This window comes from Pongo pygmaeus, chromosome 20 (genome assembly GCF_028885625.2).
Source record: "Pongo pygmaeus isolate AG05252 chromosome 20, NHGRI_mPonPyg2-v2.0_pri, whole genome shotgun sequence".
NCBI lineage: Eukaryota > Metazoa > Chordata > Mammalia > Primates > Hominidae > Pongo > Pongo pygmaeus.
In genome coordinates this window covers 33,176,610-33,201,775 of record NC_072393.2, presented here as the reverse complement: position 1 = coordinate 33,201,775, position 25,166 = coordinate 33,176,610, and the positions used below count along the sequence as shown (strand labels likewise).

The window sequence follows — 25,166 nt, the reverse complement described above, 5'->3', positions numbered from 1 at the left end:
ACACACCATCTTTAAGAACTGTAACACTCACTGCAAGGGTCTGCAGCTTCATTTTTGAAGTCAGCAATACCAATAACCCACTGGAAGGAACCAATTCCAGACACAGAGGGACTGCCAAGTAAAGATGTCAGAAAGTGGGCTGCATTGAACTCCAGTTCAGCTGCAGGCTAAAGACTGTTTGTGGAGGCTAAAGACTGCTCATCTTCTCCCTTTGTAATAACATAATGCTGGCTTTTCTCTGGGACTTCTCAAATCTTTAAATAAGCATTACAGTTTTTAAAGGGTGGGTAGGAGGGCATTAGAGTATATAAATTTTCCCAAACTCAGTGTTCTTGAAAATTTATTATTTCAATTTTTTCAGAGTCTTTCATACTGGTTTTCTGCAGAGCTCATTTTGAAATACACTGTCTTACAGTCTTCTGTTGTCATTCCCGTAGGCAACTGCAGAATAAAACCCTGCCATCAAACATCATTCCCACAACATTTATTTTTCTATTTCTTGGATGAGTTTTTCAAGTGGGACATCTGGTTGTTTGCTGCCTGTATTAATTTGCTAGGGCTGCTATAATGAAGTCTCACATTCTGGATGCTTAAACAACAGAAATTAATTTTCTCACAGTTTAGGAGGCTGGAAGTCGCAAATAAAGATGTTGGCAGGTTGGTTTCTTCTGAGGCTGCTCTTCTGAATTGCAGACAGCCATCTTCTCCCTGTGGGATTCCCTCTGTGTGTGTCATGTCCAAATCTTCTCTTCCTATAAAGACAGCAGTCATAATGGATTAGGGTCCACCCTAGTAACCTCATTTCAGTTTACCTCTTTAAAGACCCTGTCTCCCAATACAGTCACAGTCTGAGGTCCTGAGGGTTAGGATTTCAACGTATGAATTTTGGGGGGATATCCCATAACACTGCCAGCGCCTGAAAGCTGGATTTGCAGGATAATTGTAAGTGATGGCAATGTCAGACAGACCCAAGATGTATAGAACATCTGGGCTAGTCCCTAAAGAGAGGGGAACATTCCCTGTGATGATACAGGATGGATCCACCCTTTGTAGTAAGAGGTGAAGGGAAGTGAAGGGAAAATGTGGGAAAAAAGTCCTTGACTAGGAGCTGGCCCCATCTTGGTGTGCTTGGTATCTGGGCAGAGGGCATGCCATGTACTGCACATGAACACTCTTGTTTAATAGTCCAGCACCTCTAAGAGGTAAGTACTATTATAACCATCACTTTGCCAACAAAGCTGTTGAGGCTAAGGGGAGTCTGAGAATTTGCTGAAGGCCGGAAGTGATTAAGTGGTACACTTGGCATTTGAACCCAGGCAAGTTTATGCCAAAGCCCACATTATGTGCATTTCTCAGCTAGCCTAGTATCTTACCAGCTACATGCCTTTGTAAAAATCGTATTTCTAGGCCTTGATTCTCATCTTCAAAATGATACTAATGAAACATGTGTCCCCTATGTCACTAAGGTATTGAAAGTCTCTTTGCAACCTCAGTGAGAAAAGCCAGAGCAACTAAGGAGAAATGAGAGAGGCTATGGTGATCTTCCTAAAACACTCCTAGACTTTGGGTTACCCCCAGGACCATGATCAGTTCATTCATTCATTCAGTCATTTACTTATTCAATGATTCAATGTATACAAAACATCTACTCTGTATAATGATAATGCCAGTAATAGTAGCTAACATTTGCCAGACATAATAAGGGTCAGGACATTTCCCTGATGCTTTCTCATTTGTTATCCATTACATTTTTGCAAATTCATGCGAAGAATAATGGTGAAAATGAAATAATTTATTCCAAGAGCTGATAAAGCTGATATACAATGCCCCTTGGGGAGAGAATTCTAGGGAACCCTTTTTGATTTAGAAGCACCACCTGAGAAGCATATGAAGGATGAAGGCAAAGCACTTTGAGCACAGAATGTGATTAGTGAGGCTACTATGTGAACAAAATTTAAAAAATAAAAGAAGGTAGACTTGGGGGGAGGGAGAGAGAAGAGATGGCCGGGAAAACTTTAAGGGCAGAAATGCCAAACCTCACACTTGGATTATTCTGAACTTCCAGGAAAGTCTACCATGCACAGCTGTGAGGCAGTCATGTTCTGGGCAGCTACCACTACCCAAAAGAATCAGGCTGATGTTAAGCAAGGCAATTTGGTGTGGAAAAATGAAACTACTAACAAAAGCATGATGCAAAAGAAAATGATATAGGCCAAAAGAGCCAGCAGTAACTATGAGAACTGAAATTCCTCCTGGAGTCCTTGGAGATACTGGAATTTCCATGCACCTGGGAAGGGGTATACCACCTTCTATTTGGATAACAGAAGAAGGGATTAACTTTAATAGATATTTGGATTGTCTTCTTGGAAGATCTTTCAAGGTCTTTCAAAGGATCCATATCTCAAAAATAAGATTCAAGTGAAAACCAGAAAAAAAAATCACCATGGTTGTTGGCTTCCTGAGTGATTAGATGTCCTTTTGTATTTGGAATCTGTAGACTTGATCTTTGAGTCTCAAACCAGAAAAGATCTTGAGTATTGGGACAGAAACAGAGGATGCTCTTCCCTGCCCATGGGACACAATCTCGGTTGTGTGAGTGGCTTTGAAGGATGCCTGAACTGTGGAAGACAAACACCTCACAGGAGCTGAATGCTGGCCCATAGCAGGGATGGTGAGAAGAACCTGGCATTCGTAACCCTGAAAGAGTGCAGATGAAGACTTCCAGCACTGCTGTTCCAGCAGCTCTATTAGAATATTCTGGAGTCACAGAGAGCTACCTAGGTCCTCAATAAGAGACTCAAAATCAGTGGGAAGGCCAGGCCTACAGAGAATCATCTCAAAGTGCTACATAGTGGGGCATTGCAGGCAACATGAATAAATTACTAAGTGCAGATAAAGTTTCAGGATGCTGTAAGAAAATACGTAATCAAAAATACATATATAATCAAAGTGTTCAATCATATAGGAAACCTCATTGGAAAAGCAGATTCTACAAAGGAAAGAATTTGCTGGCTTTGGTGGATGTGGCAGGAATAACAGAGAACAGCATGTTTTTATGGATCAGTGTTTCCAGAATCAAAAACAGAATGTAGTGGATTATCTACCTCATTATCTGAAATACATATCACCTTGTCCTCTTCCTTATAATACACACAAACCACACACACACACACACATCCCCCTAGAATTTAATTTTTGAATTTCACATACATTTTTCCAAGAACTCTGGCATCTTTTTTCTCGGCTGGTTTCTACTGCAATCCTATTAAACAAATACAGATACGTTTATTATTTTCCACTGACAGGTAAGACCACTCAAAGCCAAAAGAAATTAAGTGATATTCCTATAAGATATTCCCCTCTTGGCTCTTTTAATAAATCTATTAGGGTGCTTTGGGTAGCAAATAACATAAACCCAATTCATAGTGGCATAAGTAAACAGAGGGAAAAATGGGCTCATGTAACCAAAGCCACAGGGTAGCTCTCCTTGACTAAAAGAATAGCTTGGTCTTCATTTTCAGATAGCTTCTCTCCTCTTGGTGCAAGACAGCTACCACCAGCTTCAGAATTCTCTCTCTTTTCATCTGATCAACCCCAGTAGAAATTACGTACCGCTCTTCAACATAAAACATACTTTGTTACAGAGAAAAAAATGTATAAATGAAGACTGTTTTTCTTTTTTCATAGGCTTTCCTGATGGATTAAGACTCTTTGCTGCTCAGTGAGGTATTTGAATTTTTGTCTTCATTTGTCTATTCCACACCCATGGCAGACATCACTACTCAATCATGGCATATTTGCTGTATTCAATCAGTAAGATCCAGTGTGTGAGCTGAAAGCTTAGACCTCCCGCAAGCAAGGATGCAAAACCTGGTGTCATTGTCTTCATCTTATTCTTTTACTTTTTGAAATTTCATCAATCACCTGAATGTTTTTTTTCCCAGAAGCCTCAATGATAAGCATTTCCCCAGTAAAACCTTAATGAACCAAATAACAGTGAAGTGAATCACTGAAGCATAGCTGTACTCTTCTTTAGCCTCTCCTTGGCCCTATTCTCTCCCCAACAGACCAGGAGCTTAACTCTAAAATCCAGGAAGCTTTCTGCAGAGCCATTCAGCCCAGCCCATACTAATTAAGAACAAGCACTCATTAATATTTCCCATAATGATGCCTTTTCAAATTAGAGCCTATTTACTGCTACCATATATCCAGCATAATCTCATTTGAAAGACTGCATCAACAGACCCTAATTTGGGCATTTTAAAGGAAACACAAAGTAGCAATGTCACATCAACTAATAATTCTGCAGAAATTACAGAGATATTAGCATTGCAGTGGGAAAGAAGAGCCATACACACTCTTTACTCTCTGTCTCCACTCTCCCTATCCCACACAGTGACCAACAGAGTCTGTGGAGAGTGGCAGCTCTGGTCTCCCGTCCTGTCTTGCCCACAACTGGCATGTTGGTGCCCATGGTGGGCTCTCAGCATGAGTAGCAACAAGACAAAGCCAGCAAGTACCCTACAGGCCATTGCGAGTTGCTGCTGAATTAATAGGCTGGCAACAGGTAGTTGCAAAAAGATTTGCCACTAAGTTTGATGAGACAGCTTTCTATGCCTAAGAGAGCCATGGCACAAGGAAGCCTTTCTGCCAAGACACCATGACCTCCCTTGGTGTCTTGGCTACTTATGTCCAACACATTAAGAAGCTGTTCCAAGAGTAAAATAAAGCAATCAAGTCCAGCGGGGACCTGGTGAGAGCATCGTCTGTGTCTTGGGTGGGAGGGTCTTGGACAGGGCTGCAGGAGGCCAGCCGCTGCTCTCAAGTGCTTGAGATCCTGGGTGAGAGGCAGGTGAGCACTGGGTCCTCCGTAATGCAGGTGGGAGGGAGAGTGACAGGGGGTGTCAGCAGGAACACGTAAGCGCACAGGCAGGAGGCAGCACAGTGGAACTTGGCCCAGGGAAAAAGGCTTCCTGCAGCTGAGTCTTGAGAAGTGAGTAGGATTTCCACAGGCCAGGAGGCTATGCCAGGCAGGGAGAATGATGCCAGCGATGACGAGGGACCTCTGTCTGGGGTGTGTTCCCAGACGAAGCAATCAAGCTTCATTTCTCTAGGCAGGAAGGGCCTACAGTGACTGATCGGAGGCATGGCTGTGAGAAGAGCATTTGCGAGGGCTCTGAGAGCAGCGCTTTCTATTAATCAGTTTTTCAATTCATCACTTAACTTCACTGCCTCTTCCAGACCAACGCGTGTGCTAAGCTGTCATTTATTTACTCACAACTTCCACTGAGCACCCGTCTGTGCCTGTGCTGTGCTCTGTCTATGAGGCAAGCACGAGCTCTTTCCAAGGTCATGTGGGTGTGAATGACCTTTGGGCCTAACGCACCTTGCTCAGCTCCTGGCCCAGAGTAGACACCTACAAATTATGTGTTGAGAAAATATCTTCATATCAGGTCTTCAGATCATCAGTCAGACAATCAGACCCATCACTTAAGGTTCTCTTCCTCATCTTGTTACCCACATGGCAGGTGGGTTCAATGGCTTGGCGGGTGACATCCAATGACCACAGCCAAGGTGGGTTCAACAAGGGGACTTTATGCAGCAAGTAAGGAGAACATCATGGATAGTTCTCAAGCAGTGCCTCCCAGAACAAAGGTGAAAGCTGGGCTTTTACTGGGCTGGCAAGCTGAGTCATTAATTGTAGAGATGGAGTAAAGGGCGTCACTGGTCATGTTCCACATACCTCTCATGTATAAAAAACGGTAAATGGGCTGGGTGTGGTGGCTCAAGCCTGTAATTTCAGCACTTTGGGAGGCTGAGGCAGGCGGATCATGAGGTCGGGAATTATAGAGACCAGCCTGGCCAACATAGTGCAACCCCGTATTTACTAAAAATACAAAAATTAGCTGGGTGTAGTGGCATGTGCCTGTAGTCCCGGCTACTTGGGAGGCTGAGGCAGGAGAATTGTTTGAACTGGCGAGGTGTAGGTTGCAGTGAGCCAAGACCACACCATTGCACTCCAGCCTGTGTTACAGAGCAAGACTCTGTCTCAAAAAAAAAAAGAAAAAAAAAAAGTGAATGAACTCCTCCCTCCCTGGGTGGGGATTTTAGGATGCTAACAAGGGGAGTTCTCCAAAGTTTATCTCCAACGCAGGCAACTCTGGGTCAAACCCATTCTTGTTTTCTAGGGCTGAGATTCCTCTTGGAAATTTTTGAAACAACTCTGGGTGCAATCGTTACCAGTGGGTGCTTGTTCACAGTGCATGCACAGAAACCTGTGGACCATGGGTTAGGCTCTTGCAAGACTTCCCTGAAAGATTAGACCTGGTCACTGACAACATTTGTCTGCATTTCCCCTTGACAAGAAAGTCAACTGTGTGACCAAGCCAGGCTCTCCAACCAGTCTAGATTCAGAATGGTTCCTGGAAGAGAGAGCTTAGGAGCTGCAGCTTGAAAGGTACTTCAGAGATGTTGTGTTTGTCTTCCAGCCATCTATTCTCCCTTCTGCTGGTGCCAGCACCTCGATTTGCCTTGATGAATCGTCCTCCTGTTGGTCTCAGACAATGTGGGTCTGGTGCCCAGCTCCTTCCTGTGCACACCAGCTTGAGCAGTTGACAGCTGACTCAAGATGACAACTTTGCCATCCCGTGCCCCTCGAGGCTGCTTCAGGAGCATGCATATTAAATAGGTCAGTCTACTATGGACCAATCCCTCACATTTTTCTAGAACTGGGAAAAGGGACACTATCCTGTCTTAGGAATTGCAGCCAGTAAGGCCTCTGGGGTGGACTCCCCAAGAGTTTGGCCAAGCAGCAAAAATAGAAGCAGGAGATGGAGATGGCCAGGGTGTGATTAGAGTTGGGGAAAGACTTTAGGTGGCTCTCCTGATGTGGCAGTTTCTAAAGAATAGGGATAGTTTTAGGTAATAAGAAAGAGACCTCTGGCTAAGCTGTAGCGCCAAGCATGCTGTCTGGTTACCAAAAGCATGGCTGACCAAAACCTCCTTCCAGAGTGGCCCTGGGAAATATTAGCGGGGAATTTACTGAAGGAAGAACTACACTGAGAGACTTCCATCCAAAAGTTACAGCAATAGCAGATTTGGGCAAAAATAATAGAAAAAGAAAAAGAAAAAAAAAAAAACAGTGTGTCTCAAATTATTCCACATCTCTCCATCTCTATCATCACTACAGGCGTTTAGTCCACTGTTGCCTCACCCTGAAAGACTAAAACCATCCTCAGTTTTCATCCCTATCCTCCTGTCTTCCATTCTCCACAGGGCATCCAGAATCATCTTTTTAAAATACACATTCCGTTAAGTCACTTTCCTGCTTAAAATCCTCTGATGACTTCTCATTCAAATGAGACTAAAATCCAAATTCCTTACCAAGGGCTGTTTGACCCTAAAAGACTTGTTCCCAATCTCCTCCTCTACCTCATTTCATGTGACTAAAACCCAGCCACGATGGCCTTTATTTTGTTTTTCAAACACATCAAGCTCCTTCTGACCCTATGGCTTTGTTCTTGTGGTCCCCGTCACCTGGAATATACTCTCTCATACTTTCCTCATAGCTGAATTCTCAACCTTCTGTCCCAGCTAAAATGCCACCTTGTCAAAGAGTTCTCCTCCACCTCAATTAGTTTTTAACCTGGGTAACTCTGATAAATTGTTTTGTGACATTCAAAAATGTAACCATAGTGGCTCTAAATAATTGAAAGTCAGCTATGCAAAAATAGAGATTTTGTCTTTCCTTGTCAACAGCAGTTTTTTGAGGTCTTAGAATGAGTTCCATATTCCATATTCAGTTAGTATTTGTTAGATAAGTGGCTAGCGGCTGACTGGATGGCTAAATGGTGATCGGACAAACAATGGTGATTGTCTACGCAATGTAGTTCCTACATGCTACTGGAAGCAGCCACCCTCAACCAGAAGCACTGGACTTAGGAAAGTTTGAAACCAAAGAATCTCCAGCTCTTAGAGCCACAGAGCACTTGGCAAGAAACAGGCTTCTCAGCAGACTACCATCAAGTGTAGAAGCAGACAATTCAGGTGAGAGCCAGCACCTTCCATTGCAACGACATTAAATCTGCTGGTAGGTGCCGCAATAAACATACATGTGCATGTGTCTTTATAGCAGCATGATTTATAATCCTTTGGGTATATACCCAGTAATGGGATGGCTAGGTCAAACGGTATTTCTAGTTCTAGATCCTTGAGGAATTGCCACACTGTCTTCCACAATGGTTGAACTAGTTTACAGTCCCACCAACAGTGTAAAAGTGTTCCTATTTCTCCACATCCTCTCCAGCACCTGTTGTTTCCTGACTTTTCAATGATCGCCATTCTAACTGGTGTGAGATGGTACCCTAGAACTTAAAGTGTATAAAAAAAAATCTGCTGGTAGGAACAAGTGCAAGGTGCCTTAGTTACTCATATCTACTTGCATTGAGATGATGACTAACTTCCAAATTGCCGTGTTATGCAACATGTCTTATTTTCCTTCACATGGGATGGGTGATGTGCTAATGGCATGACAACTGCTACCAGCCAAAAGCTTTGCATTTTGCTAAACTAAGCTTCATAAATGAAGGAGAAATGCTAAGAAAAGCAAATGCTAAGGGAATTTGTCACCATTAGACTGGACTTACAAGAAATAATAAAAAGAGTTCTAAAGATAAATATTAAAGAACAAAATTTGCCATCATAAAAGCACACGTAAGTAAAAAGTTCACAGATCCTATAAAGCAATTCTACAACTGTTGCTACAAAACAACCAGGTAACATTACAACAACAATAGAATCTCACATATCAATATTACCAATATTACCTTTTAATGTAAATGGCATAAATGTTCCAATTAAAATATACAGTGGCAAATTGTATAGAAAAAGTAAGATTCAAATATTTGCTGCATACAAGAGATGCATCTTAGAGGTAAAGACAACCAAGCCTCAAAGAAAACTGATGGGAAAAGATATACCATACAAATGGAAAACCAAAATAAGCAGAAATAGCCATACTTATATGACATAAAACAGACTTTAAATCAACAGCAGTAAAAAAAGACAAAGGAGATTATTATATAATGATAAAGGGCTCAATTCAACAATAAGATATATCTATCTAAATGTGCCCCCAACACTGAAACATTCATATTTATTAAACAAATGCTGATAGAAAAGAGATAGACAGTAATACAATAAGGGACTAACGCCCTTCTGACAACACTGACAACGAAATATCTCAAATTAACAACATAATGTTGCACTGCAACGAGTTTAAAAAACAAAAACAAACAAAGCCTAAACCTAGCGGATGAAAAGAACAAAGATCAGAGCAAAACCAATGGGATTGAGAACAAAAAACAGGCAAAAAAATCAATACAGAAACATTAGAGTTAAATTAGACTTCAGACCAAATGAACTCAACAGACATTTACAGAACATTTTACACAATGGCAGAATACACATTTTCCTCATCTGCACGTTAAAAATTCTCCAAAATAAACCATATGTTTGGACATAAAGCAAATCTGAATAAATTAAAGAAATTTTTAAAAATCAAGTTTCTTGGACCATAGTGCAATAATATTAAAAATCAATACCAAGAGAAACTTTCAAACATATGCAAATACATGGAAACTGAACAATCTGCTCCTAAAGAACCTCTAGTTACCTGACAAAACCAAGGCATAAATTTTCAAAACAATTTTCAAACAAAGAAAATGAAGACACAACATACCAAAACCTTTGGGATACAGCAAAAACAGTGGAGAAAAGTTTATAGTGTCAAATGCCTACACAAAAAATAGAAAAATACCTCAAATGAACAACATAATGTTGCACTGCAACAGATTTAAAAAAAACACAAAAAACTAAGCCTAAACCCAGCGGATAAAAAGAAGAACAAAGATCAGAGCAAAACCAATGTGATTGAGAACAAAAAAAGATAAAAGGATCAACAAAATGACAAGTTTGTTTCTTGAAAAGACAAACAAAATTGATAAATTGCTAGCTACACTAAACAAGAAAGAGAAAATTCAAATAAACACAACCAAGAAAGATAAAGGTGACAATACACCTAATACCACAGAAATACACAAGATCACTAAAGACTACTGTGAGCATCTCTAAGCACACAAACTAGAAAACCTAAAGGAAGTAAATAAATTCTGGAAGCATACAACCTCAAAAATAAACCAGGAAGAAATAGAAATCCTAAACAGACCAATAACATTTAATGAAATTTAATCAGTAGAAAAAAATCTCCCAACAACAAAAAACAAGACCAGGCAGATTCAGAAATTTTGCCAGATATACAGAGAAGAGCTGAAACTATTTTGCAGAAACTATTCCAGAAAATTGAGGAAGAAAGATTCTTCCTCAACTCATTCTATGCAACCAGTATTGCTGTAATATCAACATCAGACAAGAACACAACAACAAAAACTACAGATCAGTATCTTTGATGAACAAAAATCCAAAGATCCTCAACAAAATTAGCAAACCAAATTCAACAGTACATCAAAAATATAATATAATCAAGTGGGTTTTATCTCAGGGATTCAAGATGGCTTACCATATCCAAATCAATAAATGTGATTCACCACATAAACAAAATTAAAAACAAAATCATATGATTATCCCAATAGCTGCAGAAAAAGTATTTGATAAAATCTAATACCCCTTCATGATTAAAAATAATCTTAACAAATTAGCATAGAAGAAATATATCTCCAAATAATAAAAGACACATAAAACAAACCATAGCCAACATCATACTGAATGGGAATAAGGTGAAAGAATTTCCCTGAAGAGCTGGAACTGGTCAAGAATGCACACTCTCAACCGTTCTATTTAACTTAGTATGTCAATTCCTGACCAAAGCAATTAGGCAATAAAAAGAATTAAACAGCTTACAAACTGGAAAGGAAGAAGTAAAATTTTCTCTGTTTGCAGATGTCATAATAATAAACATAGAAAAATGTTACAACTCCACCAAAAACTATTAAGACTAATAAATAAGTTCAATAAACTTACAGTATAATCACATAAAGCATTAATGTAAACATGATTAACAAACATAACTTGTTTTTCTATACACAAATAACAAACTGTCTAAAATAAATTAAGAAAACAATCCAAAGACAATAGCATCAGAAAGAATACATATGAATAAATTTATCCGAGGAGGTGAAAGATTTGTACATTGAAAACTATAAAACATAGATAAAAAACTTAAGAAAAACATAAATAAATGGTGTGTATCTTATGTTTACAAATTTGAAGACTTGTTAGTGTTAAAATGTCTATACCACCCAAAGTGATCTACAGATTGAATCTAATCTTTACCAAAATTCCAACGGAATTTTTCACAAATATAGAAAAACAATCTTAGTCTTTATATGAGGTCACAAAAGACTCCAAATAGGGCAAACTTGAGGAAGAGAAGAAAGCAGAAGGCAGCACACTTCTTGATTTCAAGCTTTACTATAAGGTTATAGTTAACAAAATGGTGTGCTACTGGAATTTCAAAAAGACACAAAGACCAATGGAACAGAATAGAGAACCTAGAATACAGAGTCATCTGCAAACAGAAATAATTTGACTTCCCCTTTTTCAGTTTGGATGCCTTTTATTTATTTCTCTTGATGACTGCTCTAGCTTAGACTTCTAGCACTATGTTTAAAAGAAGTTGTGAGAGTACGAATTCTTGTCTTGTTCCAGTTATCAAAAGAAATAATTTGAGCTTTTGCCCATCAGTACGATGTTAGCTGTGGGTTTGCCATAGAAAGTTCTTATTAGTTTGAGTCATATTTCTTTGACGCCTAGTTTGTTGAGGGTTTTTATCATAAGGGATGTTGAAATTTATCAAAAGTTCTTACTGCATCTATCAAAACGATCATATTTTTTGTTTTTAATTCTGTTTATGTGGCAAATTCTGGTTATTTATTTGCATATGTTGAGCCAGTCCTGTATCCAAGAAATAAAGCCTACATAATCATGGTGAATTAACTTTTGAATTTGGTGCTGGATTTTGTTTGCTAGTATTTTGTTAAGGACTTTTGCATCTATGTTAATCAGAATATTGAATTTTATGTGTGTGTGTGTGTATGTCTTTGGCAGATTTTTATTACCAAAATGATGCTGGCTTCATAGAATAAGAATGATTTGAGTAAACTAGGTAGAGTTTGTCAAATATGATGGGAGAAAGACCACAACAACAAACAAACCCAACAATATGATTACTGAGCACTCTAATGGTAAGGAGAAATTAAGGCCAGCTGGTTGTTAATCTTTTCCTAGAAGCAGGAAGAAACAACTCACCTTCTTTGTTGAAAGTGAGCTGAAATTCCAGGAAGGAGTTGCCTGCACTTTATTGTCACAGAAGCAGAAATCTTGCCTTCCCTTTTTGGAAGCAAGTAAAACTCCAGGAAAGAAGTTGTACAGCAAAATAAACTTCGGATCTTGACCAAATTTTGGGAAATCAAAAATTCTCTGGAGTGGGCAGCTCCCAGGCCTCAGAAACTCTCCTATTGGTTTACGCCATAAAGATAGCTCAAACTGGTACCAAGCATTGATAGATTTGTCAAAGGTCAAGGACGCCTCCACTCAGAATCCTCTATGGTTATCAACTTGTAAACCCAAAAGTATCTGAGACAGGTCTCAATTAATTGAGAAACTTTATTTTGCCAAAGTTAAGGATGCCCACCATGGAGCCTCTCTCATTGCTAGCACAGCAGTCTGAGATCCAACTGAAAGGCAGCAGCGAGGCTGGGGGAGGGGCGCCTGCCATTGCTGAAGCTTAAGTAGGTAAACAAAGCTGCCCGGAAGCTTGAACTGGGTGTAGCCCACCGCAGCTCAAGGAGGCCTGCCTGCCTCTGTAGACTCCACCTCTGGGGGCAGGGCATAGCCGAACAAAAGACAGCAGAAACCTCTGCAGACTTAAAGGATGCATCCATGAAACAACTTCAGGAGGGCCTGATAACAGTCTCGCTCTGTTGCCCAGGCTTGAGTGTAGTTGTGCCATCTCGGTTCACTGCAAGCTCCGCCTCCCAGGTTCACGCCATTCTCCTGCTTCAGCCTCCTGAGTAGCTGGCTACAGGCGCCCGCCACCACACCCGGCTATTTTTTGTATTTTTAGTAGAGATGGGGTTTCACTGTGTTAGCCAGGATGGTCTTGATCTCCTGACCTCGTGATCCACCTGCCTCAGCCTCCCAAAGTGCTGGGATTACAGGCGTGAGCCACTGCGCCTGGCCATAGCTTGCTTTTATACATTGAAGGGAGGCAAATTACATCCATCAATACATGTAAGATTTACATTGATTCAATCTGGAAGGATGGGATGAGTCAAAGTGGTGGGGGAAGGGGTGCTTTTAGGTCTTAGGTAGATTTAAAAATTTTCTGATTGGCAATTTGTTGAAAGAGGTATTATTAGTAGTAAGGAATGTCTGAGTTCCAATAAGGGATTGCAGAGACCAAGGTTTTATTAGGCAGAGGAAGCCTCAATAAGCAGGCCTCAGAGAGAATACATTGTAAATGTTTCTTATCAGACTTAAGGTCTGTGTTTATGTTAATGCTGCAAAGGTAGTGTAGTGCTACCTCTAGCACTACACTGTTTCTTTCCTTCTGAGAAAGCCTGTGTTTTGATGAACACACACACACACACACACACACACAGAGAGAACTTCTTTGCTATTAATTTGGTTTGCTTTACTAAACTGTTCAACCATTCCTTCATTCATATTTGAAAGCCTATATAATGACAAACACATACACATAGACACAAACAGAGGTTTCTTTGCTATTAGAATTTTTAAAAAAATTTGTTTAAGCATTCATTCATGAAGGGTTTGAGGTCATTACTGGACAAGAGAGTGGCAGTGCATCAGCAAGCAAAATACCAATGACCAAGATTGAGTGAGTGCTAAATTTAGAAAGATAAAATTGCTACTGCAATTAACATTTGAGAAAACCTACCTGGAAAAACACCTGGAGTCTAGGCATTTGGATTTAATTTACCCCAAAATTGGAAAAGTAATGTTTAAGCCTAGGTCAATTTTTACTTCATGGATATTCAGTAGATAAATGTATACTTTCCACAGGCAATTTGAACATTTTTTATGGGGAACAGCGGGGGTTGAGGGAGAAAGTTAGTACTATAGTTTTAAGGACTCTCAAAAGCTCTTAACATTTATATATATATATGCCTGCTCTTACACAGCTCATCCTCTGAATCATAATTAAAATTTCAGTGGCCACAACAAAACCTACTACACATAGCTACAGAACTTTAGCCTATCTTATTTATTCTTCAAGGAAGAAGCCCCTTACTCATATTTTGAAACAGATTGCCTGTCTGGGCAACAGTTCCTCTTCTGTTTTTCAGATGAGAATCTCTGGTCACCTTGACCTTTCCCCTCATCTAGTATGTATTTCCACAATGTATGTAGACTGCCCTGCCTCCTTCAGTTATGCTGCCTAATTTGGGTGTTCCCTCTTTTCTTTGTGGAGAAATCTAGAAATGATGCACAGTTACCTAATACTGTGGAATGAAGTAGATAAACTGATTTATTTATTTTTAGATTTTTAAAAAAAATTTAGCAACATGCTAAACCTAAGAACAATTAATTCACTGAGAAATAAGACAGTTTTAGAAAACATGCTAACCCCAAGGGCAGGCAGTATAAATCATGGTCTTTGGGATCTAGTTCCAGACTAACTTTCAGAGGCACTTAAAGAAAATTCTCATCCCTGCTATCCCTCTATTCCCTTATTCCCTAAAAGACACAAAGATAAAGGCCATCTCCTTCCCTGAAGTCTACCATCAGCCACCCTAGGGAAGAGAAGCTGGATTTACAGCCACCCCCTATTTCCATCCATATAATTTGCATTTGATTATGAAAACAAGTTATACTCATAAAAATACTTGTAAAATAAAAGGTTATGGGGTGGTACAGCAACTCCTTTACAGCTAGCTTTGTAAAGTGGGGACAGACTTAGACCCAGTGGAGTCTCTTACAGACAGCTTGAGGGCTATCACTTTCACAGCGTGATTTTAAGCAATGTCTCACTTCGTAGACAAGGGGATGAGAATTCAAATAGGTTATCTAAAGAAAGTAATGGGAACTCTCAGTGAATCAGTTGACCAGATTTTCAGGAGTCTTTTTTTTTTTTTTTTTAATTTCACCCATTGTAATCGGGAACCTGTTCTAAAAATACTTTTTAATCATCCTCTTATTTTTCTTCCTTTACTCCCCTCTCACCCCTTTATTCCTTCCCTCTCTAGACTACCCTCCAAGCTTATCTAATTATGTTCTTGCTTAAGAAATGTCAGAAGGTAATCTTAGAACAAGTAAGGCATGGAGTCCCTGTGAAATTCTCCTGCTTAGGGGGAGTCACAATTAGTCCACCACATTAAGGCCAAAGTCAAGATAACACCAACCAGGCCTCCAGTTGGGTGATTACCCCTGACAGCCATCGCAACAAAGACACAGATGCTGCACTCCACACGGCTCCCACATGTCTCCCATAGCAAGTTTTTCTTTAAAAACCCTATGGTAATATTTAACAATCTGTGATGGTATTTTAGAAAGCTAGTTTGCCATCCTTTGGGTTTGCTGTCTCTGATTAAACCTGCTTTTCCTTCCACCAACCCTCACTTCTCATGTCTGGCTTTCAAGTGGTGAGCAGCTGAACCTGAGTCTGGTACAACCTCGTATTTTGAAGTTAACTGGAAATTAACTGAAATTAACTGGAAATATTTTTCTTGGTGCCTTATTGGTATATATTTGCAAACTTTTGTCATATTTTCACGTGATCATTGCCAGTGAACTGGTCCTGTGTGTGTGTTGTAACTGTGTGCATGTACAAGCTTTAAATAACATGCCCACAGCACTATTTCAAAGTTAGTATTCTTTAGGCTATTTTGTCCTGTTTTGTCACACACCAAACCTCAATAACAGCATCCATGACCTGCACTCTCCAGTAGAGAATGGAAACCTTAGAGCTAGGACATGCAGTTGCATTTTAATAAAACGGTTATTCTTGCCAAAGGAGCTTCTTTCACTTTTGTGCTCTACAGAAAGACCAAAGGGAGTAGCAGACACAGAACTTTGAATAACTGCTTTCTAACCCCACATGTGTCCAGTGAGACAGAAAACAGCACACATCTCAGCAGGTGGGAGGGAAAGTGGCTGAGAGATGCCTGCCTCTTCTGCATGCCCCCTTTTTTCTCCAAAACCCAATCAAGTAATCCTGGAAAAGAAATCTTAACTGCGTTAAGGGGAAATGGTTTTGTATGAACAGACTACCAAGACATTACAGAAGCATGAGGGTAGGCAGGAGGGAAGTAACTCACCTGACTCAAAACTCTCAAAGGTTTCTAGCAGCTTGATGACAATTACAATATTTATTTTAGCCAGATTAATGTTCATCTGTGGTATATCATTTTACAACAATGTGACTTCATAGCCTAAGCAACATAGCGAAACCCTGTCTCTACTAAAAATAAAAAAATTAGCTGGGCATGGTGGTGTGCACCTGTAGTCAAAGCTACTTGGGAGGCTGAGATAAGAGGATTGTTTGACCCTGGGAGGTCAAGGCTGCAGTGAGCCATGATCATGCCACTGCACTCCAGCCTGGGTGACAGAGCAAGACCCTGTCTCAAACACAAAACAAAATAAAACAAAACCGTAAAAACAATATGACTTCATGTTTGTAAAAACTAAATGTATCGTATATATGCTTTGTAGATGGGTGCGTATCTACAGAGTATATATGATATAGATGAAATATTTAGTGACTTTTGATATGAGGTTGGTACAGGTGGATTTATTAGTGAGCCAAATGAAGCACATACCAAGTCAACGGTTCAAGTCCAGGCATTCAATGCTCTTTATGATTTCTATACATGTATCGTACCTATCCCATGCAGTGCAGTCACTGTCATGCTAACTCCAGAACTTACATGTCAGAGCCAGTGATATATTTGTAGATAATCAACTTTGAACATTTAAATTTTTACTGGCAGATGATAATTATAAATCTGAATACTAACAATAACAACAACAATAAAACCCAGAGCATCTTGATTAGGAATTTTTTGTTTTGTTCCTCACAGTCAGTAGAATGGCTATGCAGTTATGTTAGTCTCAAAATGTTTAATTAGTTGATACTGTTATTGCAAAAATTTTTGTGTGTATTCTGTTTGTAGCAAGGAAAAAATAAAAGTTTGAGCTTTTTAAAAAATCAACTATAAAGACTAGTTATGACAAAAAGTGTTTTTGTTCCTTTATTCTCAATTAATATAGATTAATTTTAAAATGCATTAAAGCAATACTGAAGAAAATGAAAAGATGCCATGGAAGTCTTTTTCTCTTCATGTTTCTATGAAGAAATACACTGCTTTTTAAGAATATCTGGGGAGAGATGTAGATTTTAACTTCATAATCAGATTTTTCAGATGTACTTAAATATAAGCAGAGAAATTTTATAAACAAGTAAAATTAAGCAAATTCTAATCACCAGAAGCAGAACTAATTAAAACATGTTTTAATTGAAAATACTTCCTAGGTTTCTCCTGCCAATCTTAATTGTTCACTTGAAGAAATAAAGAGAGACATGAAAAAAACAGTTATTTCCTGAGATTGCCTTCTATTTTACGAGCCCTTCATTTACACTGAAATCATCTGAATAGACATGGTGCTCTTTTGTGTGTCTGGCTGGAGGACAGAAACTTCTACAACTTTTTAATTCAGCAGTTGTATCCACAATTTGCTGTCAAACTCTAAAGTCAGGGAGCCCAGATGAGAACGTAGAAACTGATTGAGAGTTGGTTTCTCCCTTAAAATCTAGAAGGATGCTTCGTGAGCCTGAGAGTACTGTCAGACCACCTTCTGCTGATTGCTGCTTTGGCAAAATAAAGACTAGCCACCAATCTACCAAATGCCACCTCATTTTAATGCCTGGTATGTCCACATTCTGCATCAATGATCCCAGACATAAGTATGTGGGAGACACAACTATGTGAGTAATGAGGAGATTAAAATGTTTGGGGGAGGCAACATAAATCCAGGAAGAGGTGAATTAGCAATATGGGAGCATGGAATTCCGTGTCAAGGTGGGTGACATGGGTGGGTGCTGTCAACTTCATTCAATTGGTACATAAGGCAGTTGGGAGAGGCAGATTAGAAAATATAATAGTTGAGCTGAATCCTAAGAGAAGAGCAACTGTCCCTTCTATGTTCAGGACTTTAGAGTCAGCACATCTTCCCCATGCTTTCTCATTGCTCATTCATCCCCAGTGGAAAAGCAGGGGAGGCAAAGTCCATATGCTGAAGCAGAAAGACTGTTTGTTGGACTTAGAAAGTTAAAGAAATAGGTAGGCCTAGGATAATATTATTGGTAATAATGCTGCTTTTAGCGCTTTACTTACAGAGCTTTTTAGCTCACCATGGATAGAAATAGGGTTGATGGAGAGTGGTTATGAGCATAGACTTGGGAGCCAGGCTGATTGGGAATTCAAGTCCCAGCTCCACCTTTTCTGAGCAGTGTGATCCTGGACACCTCAGCTCCTACTATTTCAGCTTTCTCATCAGGGAAAAACAGATAATAATAGTACTTACATCATAGAATTCAGAAGGTTTAACAGATTAACTCAGGTTAAGTTAGGTAGGTGAAACAAGGGAGAAGCAACTGTTCAGACATGGAATGAAAGGGAATTGACAAGAGGAGGATTTAAAATTTGAGGCTGTGTAAGAATCATTTAGGTTGCCTCTTAAAAATTTAGATTCCCAGGCCTCAGCCCCAGGCATTGAGACTCAGTAGTTCTGAGGCCCAAGAGGCCATTTTATAAAAGTAGATTTACAAAAAGTCACAAAAATAACTCAGAGTTTCTGAATACCATTGCAGTTTTCCCCTAATGCAAACATCTTATTAACATGGCACATTTGTTAAAACTAAAGTCAGTGTTGACACATTACTATTAACTCCAGACTTCATCAGATTTCCCACTCAAGTTCTTTATCTGTTCCAGGATCAAATCCAGGATACCACACTGCACTTAGAAAACCTTCATCTTTCATAAGCTCTTTCAGTGGAAGAGAGGCAGGGGAGTTGAGGGCCACATTTTGAGAAAACACTTGGACATTCAGAGAACCAAACCAAAATTGCTACCTCCCCAAGTTGGGGAGGTAAGTGCAATTTTAAGGAAGATAATTGATGGAGCAGGTGTAAATAAAAGGTTAATTTTAGAGTTAGAAGTGGAATGCTTTCCATTAGATGGGAGGGGGTTACCTTCAGAACAAGGAATTTAATGCCAGAGGAAATAGTAGGTTTTGGAAGGTGGGGGTGCAACCTCAACCTCAGTCTAGATTGAGAATACATTATGAGGGTTGTGAGTAGGTCAGGAGAATAGCTAAGTGCAGCAAGTTGGGAAGAGCTGCTTTGGAGAACACAGGATTCACATAAGTGATGAAAGGGAGTTACAAGGGGTCAGTTAGTCTGTAAGCCACATACAGCCTGCATGCTCTGGAACCTGGTGCTAATAATGCTTTGGCAGTGGGTCATAATGACCAACATCAAACATTGCAGAAAAAGCAAGGATAATGCTGGAAAAATTTTGTTTAAAGAGGGTCCTAAGGGTCTGGGGTGAGGCAGCTGGTAAAAGAGAAGGTGGAAAAACACTTGAAGCTCTACCTGTGGAAGAGTTAGTTATCACACCGAGGAGACACAGGAGCCACCAGCTCGGGCTGACAGGTAAGAGTTTGTAGAACAGACAAGGTGGAGAAGACAAAGCGATTTTTCTTATAAGAAGGTAGCAGACTAATTTGAGAATCAGTGGAGGTCTTTTGAAGAAGATACTACTGGTATTTTATTAAAGACCTCAAATTCTGGTACTATCACTGAATTTTCCTAATCACATTAAAATTGCTTAGCTCCCTTACAGCAGTTGTAAGAATCACCTAACCTGTTCCTCTTTAAAGAGTATTAACCTTATTTCATTGCACTCAAGATTCTCATAATTTTTATTCTATTTCACTTTCCCAGTTAGTTTTTCTTCTTGTACCCTGGAGATCCTAAACGACAAGCTGATATTCTTAAAATTTATTTCACATTAAGTACATGTTGTGACACTTGCCCAACACATTTAAAATAATTGAATGGAAATTGCCTTAGAAACTTGTGTTATAGGGATGCAGACTTCACTGAAGGGCTCCTACATCTTTTGCCTTGCCTGCTGGCACAATGTCAGGCCCAATCAGGTCTGAAAGTGGCTGTTGAGTAGATTTAAGATTAATCCTTAACTTGATAGATTCTGGATGTACTCTACAGATCCTGCGTAGAAACTAGCACTTACCTGGGAGATTTCTCTGCCATCTGTGAAATGATTTTCCAAGTAGTTTCATACTCAACAATGCTGTGTGAAGGAACAGTCAGGCCACAGTCATCTTAAATGTGCATCTTAAATGTGCTTAAAGAAGCCCTTGCTGATGAAAAATTCAAGCTAACTTGCATACTGCAGCTAAACTAGTTTCCAGAAACACTGAATGAGCTGAATACAGAACTAAGAATGATTTGATTTTTGGTTAAAATTGGCTTTGGCATTTTTTTTTAAATCAATAAATAGAGTATTTAGAAATGTAAAAAAATTAGATCAAAAATGAACCTTGAATTGTGATAAAATTGGGATTTAGTGTTGTTGGATTTTAATAACATGTGGGCATATAGGTTACATAAAGAGGAAATGTGAAGGAAAGGGCCAGGATAAGATTTCTCCAGAAACACTGAGCTCTAAGCAGTCACCTTAGGGTGAACCACATGAAATTGCCATTAGGCAACCATTTTTGACTTATAAGAATGGCAATTTCACTTGGTTCAAACGTATATTTCAAATCTTTGTCTTTTCCTTGTAATGATGTAAAAGTTCAGTTCACAATATACTGGAGTTAAAATGTCACTGGTGGCTATATTACAACAGTTGAAATATTTCCTAGATATCAAACTCTAAGAAAAACTGCCATAGTTGCCACTGTACTAGCAGCTTGGTTTCCATGCTCAGCATGGATGATAAGCCACACATGCAGATTCCTTTAGATAGTTCACAGTTACAGCTACTTTGGCTGAGGTTCACACTGCCAGGTTCTGGGGATGCTACTCCCTGCCACCTCACATTCTCACATAACATTTGTCAGAAAACCTATCCGCTTTCAGTGACATTTATATTCTCACCCTAAGTTGACCCAATTTCCCAATTATCAAAATGACTGTGTTGCCTTCTAGAATTCAAGCCAAAGGGGAGAGCAATGTTAGTGATTTTTATTCTACTGACTTACTCCTGAAGTCACAAATTCATGTCCAGTGCTTCTCTCCCAAACTGTTTTTTGAAACTTTGACCACACATATATGTCAGGATTTCTGCTTATTGTCATATGATATGCTGCAAACTTTCTTATAAACAGTAATTTATAAATATTTTCTTTTAAGTTAAATGAGATCATTGATTTTAGTCAGCACTTTATCAAGATAAGGTGATAAGTTATTTAAAGATTTTACTTTAGGTACTAAAGAATTAAAGATTTAGTGAGAATCACTGAAGCTGAGTGGCTAGACTCTTAGTTCTAAAAAACAACCTAACTGATTTGATATATTTTTAACTAAAATGTAAGCTTGAAAACAGTGTGCTAAAGTCAAATTATGTGCTTTGTCACCCTCTGTACAGCAATGCTAATTCTACTCTTTGTACTTCCAATTTTTTTTCTGTGTAACTGAATACCTCAAACACCTCTTGTTCTAATTCTGTACTATTTCTGGAAATCCTTTCTCTTTGTATATTTACATAATTTTATATCCTAATAAGCACATTATGCTTTTTTCTTGCAGGCACAATAGCCATTTATTCAAAGATGCCATCTAATGCACTATGCCACTAAGTACTGTGGCTGGACAGTGATTTTAATGGTAACAAATTATCTCCACTTTGAAAAGAGCTTAAGAGAGAGAAGACAAATATTATGTCTTAAACAGAGGCATGAATCAAACCAACTTATGAACGGTGAAAGCAACTTATCAAAATGTCTTCGGACATATCAAGACTGACTTAAACCATGTAAGTTAGGCAGATATATAATATAATGTAAATACAAGTGTCATAAACACATTGGTCACATTATAATTAGAACAGTTTATCAGGTTTTATTTTAATGTAAACATGAGAAATAAAAACCCCATAAATTATAGAGAGCATTTATCATTTGAAAATAAAACTGCAATAAATACTTAAATCTCCAAGCTCCAAACTCCATAAACAATAATTTTTGAGGAAGTAAGATTTCTAAGGTTTATGGAAGTTCTTTTTTGTAAACAGCAGGACATGAAATATAATACCTGTAGCCAGGCTAACAGGTGGGATAATAAAATGATTAATCACCTACTACTATTAGGGTACAATTCCTTCTAATCTGTTACATGTAAATTAACACTGATCATATTCTTCCTTTACCACATGTAGGGAGAATAATTTTAGGTGATCAACGTAGATAACAGCCCTGCTAAGAACTACTTTAAAAGAGAAGAGGGCACTTTATAAAAATACAAGAATAAAAATACAAGTCTTAGTGTAATTTTAAGCTTTGATACTTGTAAAAGTATCAATGCTACAAACATTTACAAAACATCATTGGAAAGTTTGTTACATTGCTTATACATGTATTTAGTTTTGCAGTTCTTTAAAGGCATAGGGTCTCACTATGTTGCCAAGGCTGGAGTGCAATGGCTATTTACAGGCATAATCATAGAGCACTGCTGCCTCCAGGGCTAGGCTTCAAGTGATTCTCCCACTTAAGACTCATGAGTAGCTGGAACTACAGACATGCCTAGCTCCTAAATATTAAGCTTTTAATTTTTTGTTTCAGTATTTCTTGGAGACAGCAGATATTGACTGAAACAAAAAGGTAAAAGCTTAATATTCAATTTTTGCAAAAGAAAACCAGAGGAGGTGGTACTGCACCTATAGTCCTAGCTACTTGGTAGGCTGACATGGGACGATTGCTTGAGGCCAGAATTTCCAGGCTGTGGTGTCGTGATTGTGCCTCTGAATAGCCATTGCACTCTAGCCTTGGTAACATAGTAAGACCCCATCTTTTATTAAAAAAAATAATAAATACTATTAAACTTTTGAATGGTATTTTATAAAGGTTTATAGCATATATACATAAGCTGCAGTGCACTGGAGGGTCTAAACACACTACATTAAAACTAGAATCTGCCCTGAAACTTTCAGGTCACATCACGTATTATTATTTTTATATTACCACTGGATCATCATGTGGTTTGGCATTATGCAAATATCTCTCAATACATTTATTTAACAAATAAGAAAATTTACCAGCAAATACAAAATAAATAAATAAATAAATAAATAAATAAAAAAAATTCACGCACACACACAAAAGGATCATTATAGTTTATAAGAAACATACCATGGACCCTAATACAAGTAGGTAAGCAATAACTAATAGTTTTTCTTTTGTGACCCCAAACATGCTAAAATGCTAGCAAGTAATGCTTACAAAAGATATGAATGGCAAATGTCCTCCATCAGCTTATGTTTAAAATGATTGCCAGTGACGAGCAGCTCCGATGGTAAAAGTAGGCAGGAAGAACCCTTCAACACCTGAAAATGAGCAGTCTGCTTCTAGTGGCTTCATGAGTTGTTACAGTCCCATGTTTTAATAGTAATACTGCATTTATTTTAAATGCATCTGCAGCAATACTGGGGGAAAAGAAAAATAGAAAAGAAACAGAAAATTATGTCTAAAATCTAAAAATTTAAACTATTGTTTTAAAACCCTTACATAGTTCACAGGTATCAGTCCACACACTAAAAAAGATACCTATGTGTGGGCAAGAAGTCTTCACTTTGGAGTGGTTTTTATACCTGTTTACGTTTAAAAAGACAGAAGAGTGTACAAGAGTTGTTGCAGTGCAAAGATCCCATTTTTTTCCTGTGGAGTGCAATCCTGGTTGTCCACAAGCCTCTCAACTTTGAGATCTTTCTTCTTTTGAAAATACTAACTTTTCTAGTTGTTGAGCAGGAGAGGTAATATTTTCCGGTCTTTTTTGATGAGGGGTTCAGATGATATAGCCCCTCATTTCTTCCTTCAAGAGATAATGGCTTTAGAGCACTGAAGATTAATGAAATTATCAGCGCTGAAGGACCTTCTCATGGTAGCACTATAAAAGATTTTGGCGTCTTCCATCCTTGAAATAGCCTAGAAAGTAAATGAAACAGAAAAGAGGTACAATTTTAAAAAGGGCTCCAACCTTTTAACAAGCACCATTGATGATAAGCCACACATGCAGACACTCCTTTAGATAGTTCACAGTTACAGCTACTTTGGCTGAGGTTCACACTGCTAGGTTCCGGGGATGCTACTCCCTGCCACTTCACTAAGGTAATCTCCTTTAAGGGCTATGATTAGATTGCTGGAGCAAAGGAAAATTTATAGTTTATTAATCTATTCAGATTCTACCCAATCTGTAGTAGTTATTATATCCTCAAAGCAAATTTGAATGAAGCAGATGTGTGCTGGAGTGCACTGGAACATCAAAGAGGTCGAACGACTAAAGCAGCAAAAGGCAGAACCTGGCACATTAATTATGGTAGAAGGTATATTATTCTAAAGTACTTCTAAGGAACCACAGAAAGTACTAATTGTAAATATGAATCCATTTCAGTTGTAACTTTGCTCACAACTGAAACCAGAAGTCACAAACCATAAATATTGCTTTGCCCCCCAAAAGTTACCATTTCCAGTAAAGCCCACGTACTTCTTGCATCCAGTACCTGAGACGCTCATACCTTATACAGACTAAGTGTAGGTCTCTTGGCTTAAGCACTAATGCTTTGCCTAACAAATTTATGGGACTGGCTGCACTGTAATATATACAATATAAAATGACATAAATTTGCAAACAAAGTAATAAAAAACGGCAAAAGTGGTAAGTGCATTATATATGCAGATATCATTTAAAATAGAATTGCAAGAAATGATTCATGTATGCTTACTTGAAAGGGCAAAGATTCAAAAAGAATACCACTAAGAATGAATTAAATTTGGTTAAAAATATTCTGAATTATGGTCACAGAAGAGATCTATAATTTTTA

General features: G+C 38.6%; 1 protein-coding gene across 6 annotated transcripts in view; it reads right to left on the bottom strand.

The window, feature by feature from the left end:
* Positions 1–325: 325 nt before the first annotated feature.
* Positions 326–25,166, bottom strand: part of LOC129020805 (cyclin-Y-like protein 2) — a 75,314-nt gene continuing 50,473 nt past the window's right edge. The window contains exons 10-13 of one of the 6 annotated variants that reach the window (XR_008495910.2): positions 23,937–24,270; positions 23,569–23,771; positions 3,211–3,262; positions 326–752 (exon numbers count right to left, since the gene is read on the bottom strand). Coding sequence is in view for 1 of the 6 variants with exons in the window: in XM_054465631.2 (XP_054321606.2) it covers positions 24,160–24,270 (111 nt within the window). In the remaining 5 variants the exon portion in view is untranslated. Of the gene's footprint in view, positions 753–3,210; positions 3,263–20,090; positions 20,275–20,357; positions 20,418–23,568; positions 23,772–23,931; positions 24,271–25,166 lie in introns of those variants that run through there. The other 5 variants (XR_008495909.2, XR_008495912.2, XR_008495911.2 and 2 more) reach the window with 5 other exon arrangements.